This window comes from Chiloscyllium punctatum, chromosome 16, assembly GCF_047496795.1.
Source record: "Chiloscyllium punctatum isolate Juve2018m chromosome 16, sChiPun1.3, whole genome shotgun sequence".
In the NCBI taxonomy this organism is placed as follows: Eukaryota; Metazoa; Chordata; class Chondrichthyes; order Orectolobiformes; family Hemiscylliidae; genus Chiloscyllium; species Chiloscyllium punctatum.
Window position 1 is genome coordinate 40,300,721 of NC_092754.1, and position 13,421 is coordinate 40,314,141.

Below are 13,421 nucleotides of genomic sequence, written 5' to 3' on the forward strand. Positions count from 1 at the left end.
AGCATCCAAAGAGCAAGAGAGTCAACGTTTCAAGAATAAGCCCTTCATTAGGAATGCTTATGCCCAAAATGTCGACTCTCAGATGTTGCCTAACCTGCTGTACTTTTTTAACGTCACACTTTTTGACTCTGACTCTCCAGCATCTACAGTCCTCACTTTCTCCTGTATAATTAACAGCGCTACTTTGGAATCTCAGGCTGAAGACCGTTCTTAACTTTGCCCTCTCTCAACCAGTCTGTCTCGAACCCAAACTCGGAGTGTCAAACCATGTGATACAAACTGCTGGCAGAGATGGGTTTGTCCTCATGCTCGCAGTCCTCACCTTGTTAATGATGTCAAGAAGTGGCTGTCCTTGTAACTCCTCGATCTTCTGCTCGTTCATGCAGGCCTGGAAATAATGCTGGGCTTTACGTTCAGCTTCACTGGTGGTGTTCAATGTAGTGTTTTCTAGTGAGGAGACAAAAGCTTTGTTTCACAAACAACTAAGTACATTTTTGAATCATTGAATAAATGCAATGGAAATCTTGATGCTTCCTAGTTAATTAAAACTTATTAAAAAGATTAGCTGATACATCCCCTTGCGGGGGGGGAGGTGTTGCTTCATAAGGAGAGGTGGGACAGGCTAAGCCTGTACTCATTGGAATTTAGCGGACTCTGAGGCGATTGTATTGTGACACAATGACCCAGTAGATGCTAAAAGGATGCTTCCTGTTCTGGGAAGGTCTGGAACTGGGGGCAAAGTTTCAAAATAAGGGCTCGCCTATTTACAATGGAGCTGAGGAGGAACTTGTTCGTTCAGAGGGTCATGAGTGTTTGCAATTCTCTTCCCCAGATAGTAGCGCAGGTGGGGATAATTGAATACTTTTTAAGCAGAGGTAGATAGACTCTAGATAAGACCATAAGAAATAGAAGTGGAAGAAAGGCCATTCGGCCCATCAAGCCCACTCCGCCATTCAATCATGGCTGATGGACATTTTAATGCCACTTACCTGCACTTTCCCCGCATCCCTTAATTCCTTGTGAGATTAAGAATGTATCAATCTCTGCCTTGAAGACATTTAACATTCCTGCCTCCACTGTGCTCTATGGCAGTGAATTCCACAGGTCCACCACTCTCTGGCTAAAGAAATGTCTCTTTATTTCCATTTTAAATTGACCCCCTCTAATCCTAAGGCTGTGCCCACAAGTCCTAGTATTCCCGCCTGACGGAAACAATTTCCGAGCGTCCACCTTTTCTAAGCCATGCATTACCTTGTAAGTTTCTATTAGATCTCCCCTCAACCTTCTGAACTCTAATGAATACAATCCCAGGATCCACAGCTAGTTATCGTATGCTCGGCCTACCATTCCAGGGATCATCTGTATGAATCTCCGCTGGACACGCTCCAGTGCCAGTATGTCCTTCCTATAGTGTGGGGCCCAAAACTGGACACAGTATTCTTAATAGGTCCTAACCAGAGCTTTATAAAGTCTCAGTAGCACATCGCTGCTTGTACATTCCAACCCTCTTGAGATAAATGATAACATTACATTTGCTTTCGTAACCATGGACGCAACCTGCAAGTCAAGCTTTAGAGAATCCTGTACTAGCACTCCCAGATCCCTTTGTACTTTGGCTTTATAAATTTTCTGACCATTTATAAATAGTCCTTGCCTGTGTTCTTTTTTCCAAAGTGCAAGACCTCGCATTTGCTCACACTGAATTTCATCAGCTATTTCTTGGACCATTCTCCTAACCTGACTAAATCTTTCTGCAGCCTCCCCACCTCCTCAGAACTACCTGCCTGTCCACCTAACTATGTATCATTGGCGAACTTTGCAAGAATGCCCCCAGTCTCTTCATCTAGATCATTAATATATAAAGTGAACACTGGGGCCCTAACACTGAACCCTGCGGGGATACCACTTGTCACCAGCTGCCATCGCAAAAAAGAACCTTTTATCCCAACTCTCTGCCTTCTGTCAGACAGCCAATCCTCAATCCATGCCAGTAGCTCACCTCAAACACCTTGGGCCCTTACCTTATTCAGCAGCATCCTATGAGGTACCTTATCAAAGGCCTTTTGGAAGTCTAGGTAGTTAACATCCACTGGGTTTCCCTGGTCTAACCTACTTGTTACCTCTTCAAAGAATTCTGACAGGTTGTCAGGCACAACCTTCCCTTATTAAGTCCATGCTGACTTGTTCTAATTCGACCCTGCACTTCCAAGAATTTAGAAACCTCATCCTTAACGATGGATTCTAGAATTTTACCTACAACCAAGGTTAGGCTAATCGGCCTATAATTTTCCAACAAATCTTGATCCTTTCTTGAACAAGGGGATTACAACAGCGATCTTCCAATCATCTGGGACTTTCCCTGACTCCAGTGATTTTTGAAAGATTACAACCAAAGCCTCTGCTATTTCTTCAACCATCTCCCTTAGAACTCTAGGATGTAGCCCATCTGTGCCAGGAGATTTATCAATTTTTAGACCTTTTAGCTTATCAAGTACTTTCTCCTTTGTAATGACTACCATACTCAACTCTGCCCCTTGACTCTCCTTAATTATTGGGATATTACTCACGTCTTCTACTGTGAAGACCGACACAAAGTATTTATTAAGTTCTTCAGCTATTTCCTTATCTCCCATCACTGCATCAATTTGGAGTAACCCAATCTCTACTTTTGCCTCTCGTTTGTTTATGTATTGAAAGAAACATTTACTATCAACAAGATGTAAGGTTACAGGGGTAAGAGAGAAAATGGGATAAGCAAATCAGCTATGATCTTGTTGAAAGGCAGAACAGGCTCAAGGGATTGAATGGTCTGCTTCTGGTGAAACTTAAGAATAGGAAGAGGCCATTCAACCCCTTCAGCATATACTGTCCTTTCAATTGGATCACCACTGATCTGTACCTCAACTCCATTTTCCTGCCATTGCCCCATCTCCTTATAAACTATACCCAAAAAGAAATCTCAGTCTTGAACATTTCCACTAACCCAACATCCTTCTGAGGGAAGCTAGTTCCAGTTCTGGCCCGGTGGCTCAGTGGCATACACTGCTGCCTCACAGCGCCAGGGACCCAGCTTCAATTCCACCCTTTGGGCGACTGTCTGTGTGGAGTTTGCACATTCGCCCCGTGTCTGCGGGGGTTTCCTTTGGGTGCTCCAGTTTCCTCCCGCAGTCCAAAGAAGTCCGGGTGAGGTGGATTGGCCATGGGAAACGCAGATTTACAGGGAAGAGGGTGGGTCTGGGTGAGATGCTCTTCAGAGTGTCAGTCTGAACTTGATGGGCCAAATGGTCTGCTTCCACACAGTGGGGATTCTATGATTTCCAGCGTGACAAAAGCTTTCACTTAAAAAAAGGAAGAATTCTAATTTTGAGATGATGTTATTTGCTGTGAATCCTATTGCACTGGTAAAGTAATGGTGCGGTTCTCCCTCTGTCCTGCCCAAGCTACTGCCTCGTTTATCCTGTTGATGCTTCTTGGAGCTTCTTGTGCATAAACTGACTGCTGCTCTTCCCACATTAGAACAGCGACTGCACTTTAAAAATACATCACTGGGAGAGCCTTGGAACTAAGTATTATTGAAAAAATCTCTGTAGAAATTCTAATAGCCTTTACCTCACCTAAAATATTTAGTCAGTCTTGTTCTGTCTGCTGCAAATCTGAGGTGATGGATGAGTTATTCAACATAAGTCCTACTGAGTATTTATGTAGTTGTACCTGAAACAAAATGATCTTCATCTGGATTATACACTAATCAAACAAAACTTAAAAACCATGGATACTGGAAATCAGTAACAAAATCAAAAACTGTTGGGAAAACTCAGTAGGTCTGGCAGCATCTGTGGAGAGAAAAAATAGAGTTAACATTTCGGGTCCAGCAACCATTCTTCAGTTCAGAACTGGACTTGAAGTGTTAACTCTGCTTTCTCTCCACAGAAGCTGCCAGACCTACTGAGTTTTCCCAACAGTTTTTGATTTTGTTACTGATTTCCAGTCTCCGTGGTCTTTAAGTTTTGAGTTTCTCCAGCAATTTCTGTTGTAGTTTCAGAATCCAGCATCTGCAGTTCTTCAGCTTTATTCTCTTGACTTACTGGCTGCATGTATGAACCAGTCCAATGGCAACAATATCAATACCATTACACTCACTCTGCCTTGGGTCAGGCAAAATAGTGACAAAGCCCTGGGAGAGATTCCATGCTCCACAAGGTAGAAATCCTGCACCTGTCAGCAATGCCCCCACCAGTGTCTGTCTGTCCCTAAATCTTCAGATCCAGAAATCCCTTCCTCAAACTCTCTCCTTAGAGACGTTCCTATAAACTGAGCTGAATTTTAATCATTCCTTCCATCACTTGGTTTTTCTTGATTTCACACCCATGAAGCACCTCGGGATGTTCAATATGTTTGGCTGCTACTTCAATGCAAGTTGTTGATGACTTTTTTAAAGCCAATTATAGCTGTGTGAGAGGCTCGGCCAGTTACAGGTGGCAGTGTTGTAACCCCAGCTGTTCGCTGGGTGCAGTATAGTGGAGTCAGAGTTGGAGTCCAGTTAACAACTCAAATAAAGGCAGTGCTCCTAATTGGCACTTTACCACTCAAACTGCTAAGATGCTCTTGCCAAGCAATTAACGAGGAAGGATTTTAATGCAAATGGCCTGCTACATGCTAACATTGCTCATACACATCACGTCATGGAAACAGCAATTTCTGTGGTTTGAGTATATGGTATTAGCTCACACTGGGGAAACAAAGCATTCCCCTGAATCATTCCATGAGCTGAAGTTTGATGTTTTACAGAATTTCCTCCTGTACAGTTTTAGACCATTTTGGCTAACTGGGCTTTACCAGTTTTTATTAATTTAAAATGTAAGATTGCTGCGTGTACTTAGTACAGGAGTACAGTGAAGTGTGTCTGATGTGGCCTCACACAGCGCCATCTCAGGTACAAAATACCGAGGTACAAAGTTGTAAAAGAAACAAACATTTAAAACATTAAGCATTACCTTCACAGAATGAGCAGAAAAATAAAGAAATAAGGTAAAAGTTAAAATTAATTCACATTGCTGGCTAGCTTGGCATTTATTTCCAAACTCTCGCAGCTCCCCATATTCAATTCACCTAATCACCTGGTCACCCAGCTAATAAACTCCAGCTGTCCCATTTAAGCTGCTGCCAGTAATTCCATGATCATGACCTCCATTTTGTTCCCCTCCCAGGCTGTACACTCAGGCAGCAGCAGCTGATGTGTTGACGTCTCGGGTGACTGTCTGTCTGGGGTTTGCACATTCTCCCCGTGTCCGTATGGGTTTCCTCCAGGTACTCCGGTTTCCTCCCACAATTCAAAGATGTGCAGGTTGGGTGGCTTAGCCACGGGGAATACAAGGTTACAGGGACAGTGTAGGCAGCTGGGTCTGGGATGGGAAGCTTTTCGGAGGGTCAATGTCGACTTGATGGGTCAAATGGCCTGCTTCTACACTGCAGGGATTCTGTGATTGTATTCTATGATTCTAAACACTGTATTTGCACTGATCTGAAATTATGCTACTCCAGCTCATCTACAACCCCAAACCGTTCAGCCCTTTCTACACAGTATCGCAGTGATTAAAAACCTGAAACAGAAACATAAAATATTGGGAATGCTGAGCAGCATCAGTGCTGACAGAAGCAGAGTTACTGTTTCAGATCAGAAAGCTGTCCTTCAGGGTGTGGACCTGAAACATGAACTGCTTTAGACTCTGACTGACCAGTTTAGCAGCATTTTCTTTTCACTTCTATGTCTGCAACATCACAAGCTCAACTCTGATTTCACTACCTTCCGTAAGCCCCACTCCATTGCTGCTGAAACATTTATCCTCATGCCTTTTAATCTCAATCAATATTCCACTTCCATTTGCCTCCCTCACTCCAACTTGCTCCAAACATCGGACTAAACGTTGTGTGAGAGAGAAGTGGAAAGTTGGAGTTGACAGAAGGGATATTAAAAACACAACTGACAAGTATCCCTGGTTCCAACTGTTGCATCTCTCAGTGCAGTTTGATACGGTTTGAGAAAGGTTAACGGCCTGGAATTCCCTCAAAGCTGAACAACTGTGCAATGACAGTGCAAGGCCGAAGGCTGGTGGAAAATCTTAGGCACACACAGCTTCTTAACACCATATTGTCCCAATTCTGCAAATCCTCTCAAATCTCCGTCGCTCATTGACAATAAGCTTCCCAACCCAAGCAAAAATATAGCACATGATCTCAATGAAACATTTAGCATTCTTAAGGGCCTTGGCAGGGTAAATGCTGAGAGGATGTTACCCCTCATGGGAGAGTCTAGGACCACAGGACATCGTCTCAGAATAAAGGAGTGACAATTGAAGACTGAGATGAAGAGGAATTTCTTCTCTTGGGGGGGTTGGGAGTCTTTGGAATTCCTTGCCACAGAGAGCTATGGAGCCAGAGTCCTTGTGTATATTTAAGGTTGAGATAGATTCTTCATCAGTCGGGAAATCAGGGGTAACGGGGAAAGGACCAGGCCCAGCCAACCCCACCCCTCTCCCCTCCAATCCCTGCCTCTTCATTATTGTAGAAGCACCAGGGGACATTTAAAGTCAAAACGTCTAAGTCAAAACGACAGCGATTGATTGCTCTCTAGACTTTATAGACATTGAGGGAAATGAGGGAGCAGTGCAGGAAAGTGGTGTTGAGAGAGCAGACCAGCTGCAGAATGGCAGAGCAGGCTTGAAGGGTCAAATATTTCCCACCTTCCTTTGTAAGCAAAACAGTGGATGTGTTTGGGGGAAGAGGATGACCATTTTCAGAACATTCACACAAAGTGTCAGTGAGAAATATCATAAAGCCCTGAAAGAAAAATTGATTTTGGATAGGACAGCCCAGTCCCAAAGTGAATGGGCAGTAGCTTTTAGTTGGAAATACAATATGGTGTATTGTATGCAGCGCACTGGATTATATAAACGTGTCACAAAAAGCTGTCCTTCCCTTTTTAACTGAAGTAAAAAAGCATGTACACACATTTTCACTCAAGGTTAATGTTCCTTTAAGTCTCGAGCATTGAAAATAAAAGGGTTCAAAGAACAGACAAAGGAGACATCATGCTGATAGTTCGCCTTTCAGCCATAAAAAGGTAGTTTTTAAAATGTGATTGGGAATCTGAGTGCGTGAAAGAGAACCATCTCCTGTGAACTGCTGTCATGTCTCCATGGTGACGAGATTACAGAGGCAAGGCTTTTTCAATGGGAAAGGGAGCCTCACAAATGGAAAAAGGCAGTTCTGAAAGAGGAGACACTGAATCAGAGAAAAGGGACAAATGGACATTTACACTAAACCTCATTCCCCCACACCCCCTTCAAACGCAAAGCTCTTTTCAAAGCAGAGGTTAAATGTTGCATGTGCCATTTAATTCTTTGAATTAATGTCTTTGTAACCTAGATTTCTCTCTTCTTCTCCTGAAGGTTTCTACTTGTACCAAAGCCCCCCAGGAAGAACATAAGAATCAGGAGCAGGAATAGGCCATTCGGCCCTTTGAGTTTGCTTCACTATTCAACATGATCATGGCTGATCTGACATTCCCTGATGTCCACTTTCTCGCCCCTTCCCTATAACCCTTGAGTCCCCGGCTGATCTGTCTCAGCCTTAAATATATACAAGGACTGTGCACGAACAGAGGCAAGGAGTTCCAAAGACTCTCAGCCATTTGAGAGGAGAAATATTTTTAAAAGGTTTTAATAAGTGCCTATGGAGAGAAGGCCAGAGTTGATCTGAGGTTGCCGGCCCTCCAGAAGGGTCCTGAGACCTCCACACAGGCCTCTGACCGATTCTTAGAACAGACAAAAAGAGTTGGGTGAGTCTGTCAAAAATTTGACAAAGTTCAAAAAATAGACTTCCGAGAGCTCTTTGGCATGCACCCAAACCTGCCATTCAAGTGCTTTGTCCGTGAAACCACTTTTCGGATGCCTTTTAAAGTGGTCCTGCGCCGCCATTTTGTTCTGTTCGACAAGAGACGGGTTAGCAAGGTTAGATCTCATGGAATACAGAGAGAACTAGCCATTTGGATGCAGAACTGGCTCAAAGATAGAAGACAGAGGGTGGTAGTGCAGATTTGTTTTCAGACTGCAGGCCTGTGACCAGTGGAGTGCCACTACTTTTCATCATTGGACATTTACTATAAACCGACCGACTCCCACAGCTACCTAGACTACACCTCCTCCCACCCTGCCCCCTGTAAAATCGCCATCCCATATTCCCAATTCCTTCGTCTCCGCCGCATCTGCTCCCAGGAGGACCAGTTCCAAAACCGTACAACCCAGATGGCCTCCTCCTTCAAAGACCGCAATTTACCCCCAGACGTGGTCAACTTTGCCCTCCACCGCATCTCTTCCACTTCCCGCTTCTCCGCCCTTGAGCCCCACCCCTCCAACCGCCACCATGACAGAATCCCACTGGTCCTCACCTACCACCCCACCAACCTCCATGTACAGCGTTTCATCTGCCGTCATTTCCGCCACCTCCAAACGGACCCCACCACCAGGGATATATTTCCCCTCCCTCCCCTATCAGCGTTCCGAAAAGACCACTCCCTCCGTGACTCCCTCGTCAGGTCCACACCCCCCACCAACCCAACCTCCACTCCCGGCACCTTCCCCTGCAACCGCAAGAAATGCAAAACTTGCGCCCACACCTCCCCCATTACTTCCCTCCAAGACCCCGAGGGATACTTCCATATCCGCCACAAATTCACCTGCACCTCCACACACATCATCTATTGCATCCACTGCACCCGATGTGGCCTCCTCTATATTGGGGAGACAGGCCGCTTACTTGCGGAACGTTTCAGAGAACACCTCTGGGACACCCAGACCAACCAACCCAACCACCCTGTGGCTCAACACTTCAACTCCCCCTCCCACTCCGCCAAGGACATGCAAGTCCTTGGACTCCTCCATCGCCAGACCATAGCATCACAACGGTTGGAGGAAGAACGCCTCATCTTCCACCTAGGAACCCTCCAACCACAAGGGATGAACTCAGATTTCTCCAGTTTCCTCATTTCCCCTCCCCCCACCTTGTCTCAGTCAAATCCCTCGAACTCAGCACCGCCTTCCTAACCTGCAATCTTCTTCCTGACCTCTCCGCCCCCACCCCCACTCCGGCCTATCACCCTCACCTTGACGTCCTTCCACCTATCACATTTCCAACGCCCAAGTCCCTCCTCCCTACCTTTTATCTTAGCCTGCTGGACACACTTTCCTCATTCCTGAAGAAGGGCTTATGCCCGAACCGTCGATTCTCCTGCTCCTTGGGTGCTGCCTGACCTGCTGCTCTTTTCCAGCAACACATTTTCAGCTCTGATCTCCAGCATCTGAAGTCCTCACTTTCTCCTCGAAGATTTTTACCCCCTTATTCTGAGACTAGGTCCTCTGGTTCTAAACTCTCCCATGAGGGCAACATTTTCTCAGCATTTACCCTGTCAAGACCCTGAGGAATCTGATATGTTTCAATGAAATCATCTCTAATTCCTCTAAACCCCAGTGAATAGAGTGCCAATTTGCTTAGCCGTTACTCATAAGACAACTCCTCCATCCCAGTGATCATCCCAGGGAACCTTTACTAACCTACTTCCAAAGAAATAATCCCTCCTTAAATCTGGGACTATAATTGCTCACAGTACTCCAGGTGTGGTCTCACCAGAACCTTCTATAGTTGCAGTAAGACTTTCTTACTATTATACTCTAACTCATTGAAACAAAACAGCCAATACTCCATTAGCCTTCTGATTACATTAGCCTGCTGCCCCTGTGCACTAACTTTCTGTGTTTCATGCACATGTACCCCCAAGTCCCTTTGTGTTACAGCTCTCTGCTATCCTTCTCCATTTAAATCATACTCTTCTTCTGCTCTCCCTTCCAAAATGAACAACTTCACATCTTCCCTCATTGTTACTCAGCTTGCCAGCTTCTTGTCTATCAATAACCTTAACCTATTATTTGCAACTTGCTTTTCCACCCATTTTAGTGGCAACTGCAAATTTAGCTCCTTTACATTCATTTCCTTCCTCCAAGTCATTAATACATATTGTAAACAGTTGTGGTCCCCCCAGCGCTGATGCCTGTGGAACCTCACTGGTCATGGGTTGCCAACGTGAAAAGGAATCCCTTATCGCCACTCACCATTTCTTGCCCATTAGTTAGTTGTCTATCCAATAAACTACCTCCAACATTCTGGGATCTTATTTTATGACCTATCCTTTTGTGAAGTATTTTGTTGATCACCTTCTAGAAGTCCAAATACAGCACATCTACTGGTCCCCCTCTACGCACTGGTTGAGATATCCTCAAAAAACTCTAATAAATTAGTCAGGGACCATTTCCCCTTCATGAAGCCATGCTGATGCTGCTTGATTAGATTATAATTTCTCAAATTTAGATTATAATTTCTCAAATGTGCTGCCCTTACTTCCTTCACAATTGATTCCAACATTTCTCCAACAAGAGATGTTCGGTGAATCAGCCAATGGTTATCCACTTTTTGCCTTCCTTCCTTTTTGAACAGAGGTGTCACATTGGCAGTTTTCCAATCCTCCATTACTTCTCTAGAATCCAAGGATTTTTGGAAAATTACAAGCAATACATCCACTAGCTCTATAGTTATTTCTTTTAGCATCCTAGGAGGTAAACCATCAGACTTACCTGCCTTTAGCCCCATTAGCTTATCTAATGCTACTTCTTTCGTGATGGTGTTGGCACTTAATTCCTTCGCTGTGTTCTTTAGTGTTGAAGGGGTCATTCTTTATTGGTGGGTCTTCATGACAAGACCATAATATGCAATCTCACATCCAATTGATGGGTTCTGGATTAGGTTTGAAATGACTCCCCATTGTCATGGAGTAGCTGGGTCTGATTTCTTGCCTCAGCATGACCTCCCCAGTCTGGTGACCTGGCACTCCGTCCTTCCCGTGCATAGAGATGCTCAGTTCAACATTCTACACCTGTCAAAAACCACATGATTCTGGCCAAGCCTCCCCGTAGTAACCTTCATAGCAATACCCCCTCCTCCACAGTAACCAGGCCGGATGTCTCCTTCCCCATAGTAACCAGACCTGATACACCCTCCCCCATAGTTACCATCACAGAAATACCCCGTCCCCCACAGTAACCAGGCCGGATGTCTCCTTCCCCATAGTAACTAGACCTGACACACCCTCCCCCATAGTTACCATCACAGAAATACCCCCTCCCCCACAGTAACCAGGCCGGATGTCTCCTTCCCCATAGTAACTAGACCTGACACACCCTCCCTCATAGTTACCATCACAGAAATACCCCCTCCCCCATAGTAACCAGACCTGATATACCCTTCCCCATAATAACCATCACAGAAACACCCCCTCCTCCATAGTAATAAGACCGAATGTACCCTTTCCCATAGTAACAAATACTGTATCACCCCACCCTTCTGGTAGCCATTGTCAAAACACTCCCTTCCCTACTGTATTTGGGAGTGTCACACCATCCCCAAAGTAATCAAAAAGAGCACCCACATCTCAATAGGAATAAGGATTAACACACTCCTCCCCATAGTAACAGGAATTGACACACCCCTTCCCCCATTGAAACTGAGGATGACAAATCCCTCCCCCACAGTAACTAACACACCCTTCTCCCACAGTATGCTTTCCTTTATTGGTCAGAGTATGGAGTACAGGTGTTGGGAGGTCTTGTTGTGGCTGTACAGGTCATTGGTTAGGCCACTTTTGGAATATTGCGTGCAATTCTGGTCTCCTTCCTATGGAAGGATGTTGTGAAACTTGAAAAGGTCAGAAAAGATTTACAAGGATGTTGCCAGGGTTGGAGGATTTGAGCTCTAGGGAGAGGTTGAACAGGCTGGGGCTGTTTTCCCTGGAGTGTTGGAGGCTGAGGAGTGACCTTATAGATGTTTATAAAATCATGGGGGTCATGGATAGGGTAAATAGACGAGGTCTATTCCCTGGGGTTGGGGAGTCCAGAACTAGAGGGCATAGGTTTAGGGTGAGAGGGGAAAGATATAAAAGGGACCTAAGGGGCAGCTTTTTCACACAGAGGGTGGTACATGTAAGGATTGAGCTGCCAGAGGAAGTGATGGAAGCTGGTACAAATACAACATTTAAAAGGCATTTGGATGGTATATGAATAGGAAGAGTTTAGAGGGATATGGGCCACATGCTGGCAAATGGGATTGGATTAGGTTAGAATATCTGGTTGCCATGGACAGGTTGGACTGAAGGGTCTGTTTCTGTGCTGTACATCTCCATGACTCAATGAGTAACTAAAACAGCAATACCCCTCCCCCACAGTAACTGATCCTAACTCCCCAGAAGTAACTATTGACAGGTCCACTCCCTCCTGCTAGTAACCACGTGCTTCCACAGTGTCCTGCCCTTGCGTGTTTGGAATTTCACACTAATATTTAAATTTTACAAGTGACCAAGACGACTGACAAACACTGACTGTCTGGGGTTATCCGACTTCTCCTGTGGTTTTAACCACTGCCCTGTCTCAAGAGGGGAGCAAAAGGAACATTCCAGACTGAGACTGATTCAATGCCTTTTCCTGAACCTGTACGAAGAGAACATTAACAATTGATTGTGCCTTCCAAATATAATGATATTGATGGTTTTGAACTCTCCAGTTGTGAAAGCCACAGCAGGAACAATAATTGACCTAACTGTCGAGAAAAGGTCTCTGCAATGTCACATGATAAGGCAGCATTTAGATCTGTCTGGAAGCTTGGTTTAGATAGTAGATTTGGATCAGCTCAGGCTTGGAGGGCCGAAGGGCCTGTCCCTGGGCTGGAAACTTTCTTTGTTCTTTTTAAAATGGCAGCAGAGCTTGTTCTGAAGACAGGGTTCCATCAGAAAACCACTGAAACAACTGAAAGTCAGCAAAGCAGTGAGATACCATGAAATTAGAAATAGGCTCAACTGAATCAACTGCCTGGATGTTTGGTGACAACAAACCTTACTGCATACCGAGAAACTTCTAAATCCAAACCGAAAGGACTGTGGATGCTGTCAACCAAGGACAAAAATAGAAATTGCTGGAAAAGCTCAGCAGGTCTGGCAGCATCCGTGGAGAGAAATCAGAGTTAACCTTTCGGGTCAAGTGACCCTTCCTGTTTGGTGGCTCAGACCTCTGAGCTTTTCCAGAAATTTCTATTTTTGTCTGAGGAGCTTCTACTTCATAAGCTCTTTAATTTAATCAACCAATTGAAGAAACTAAGGCCTGCCATGAAAAAGACTGAACTGCATTGTTCTAACTTCATCTGTATCTAATCTCTGTGTATGTGATTGTGAGAAAGAGACATATGGAGTGAGATGTAGTATCTTAAACTGGACAAATCTGTCATAATAAATAAACCATTTTTTGTTTTTAAAGTCACAAAAATGCTTG

The 13,421-nt window shown here is 44.7% G+C and overlaps 1 protein-coding gene across 4 annotated transcripts in view; it reads right to left on the reverse strand.

Annotated features, from left to right (window-relative positions):
• The window catches only part of LOC140487167 (endothelin-converting enzyme 1-like), a 329,267-nt gene that overhangs the window by 71,334 nt on the left and 244,512 nt on the right, over positions 1 to 13,421 (reverse strand). For all 4 annotated transcript variants that reach the window (XM_072586786.1, XM_072586787.1, XM_072586788.1 and 1 more), the window contains one exon: positions 323 to 447. In XM_072586786.1, coding sequence (XP_072442887.1) covers positions 323 to 447 — 125 coding nt within the window. The remainder of the gene's footprint in view (positions 1 to 322; positions 448 to 13,421) is intronic.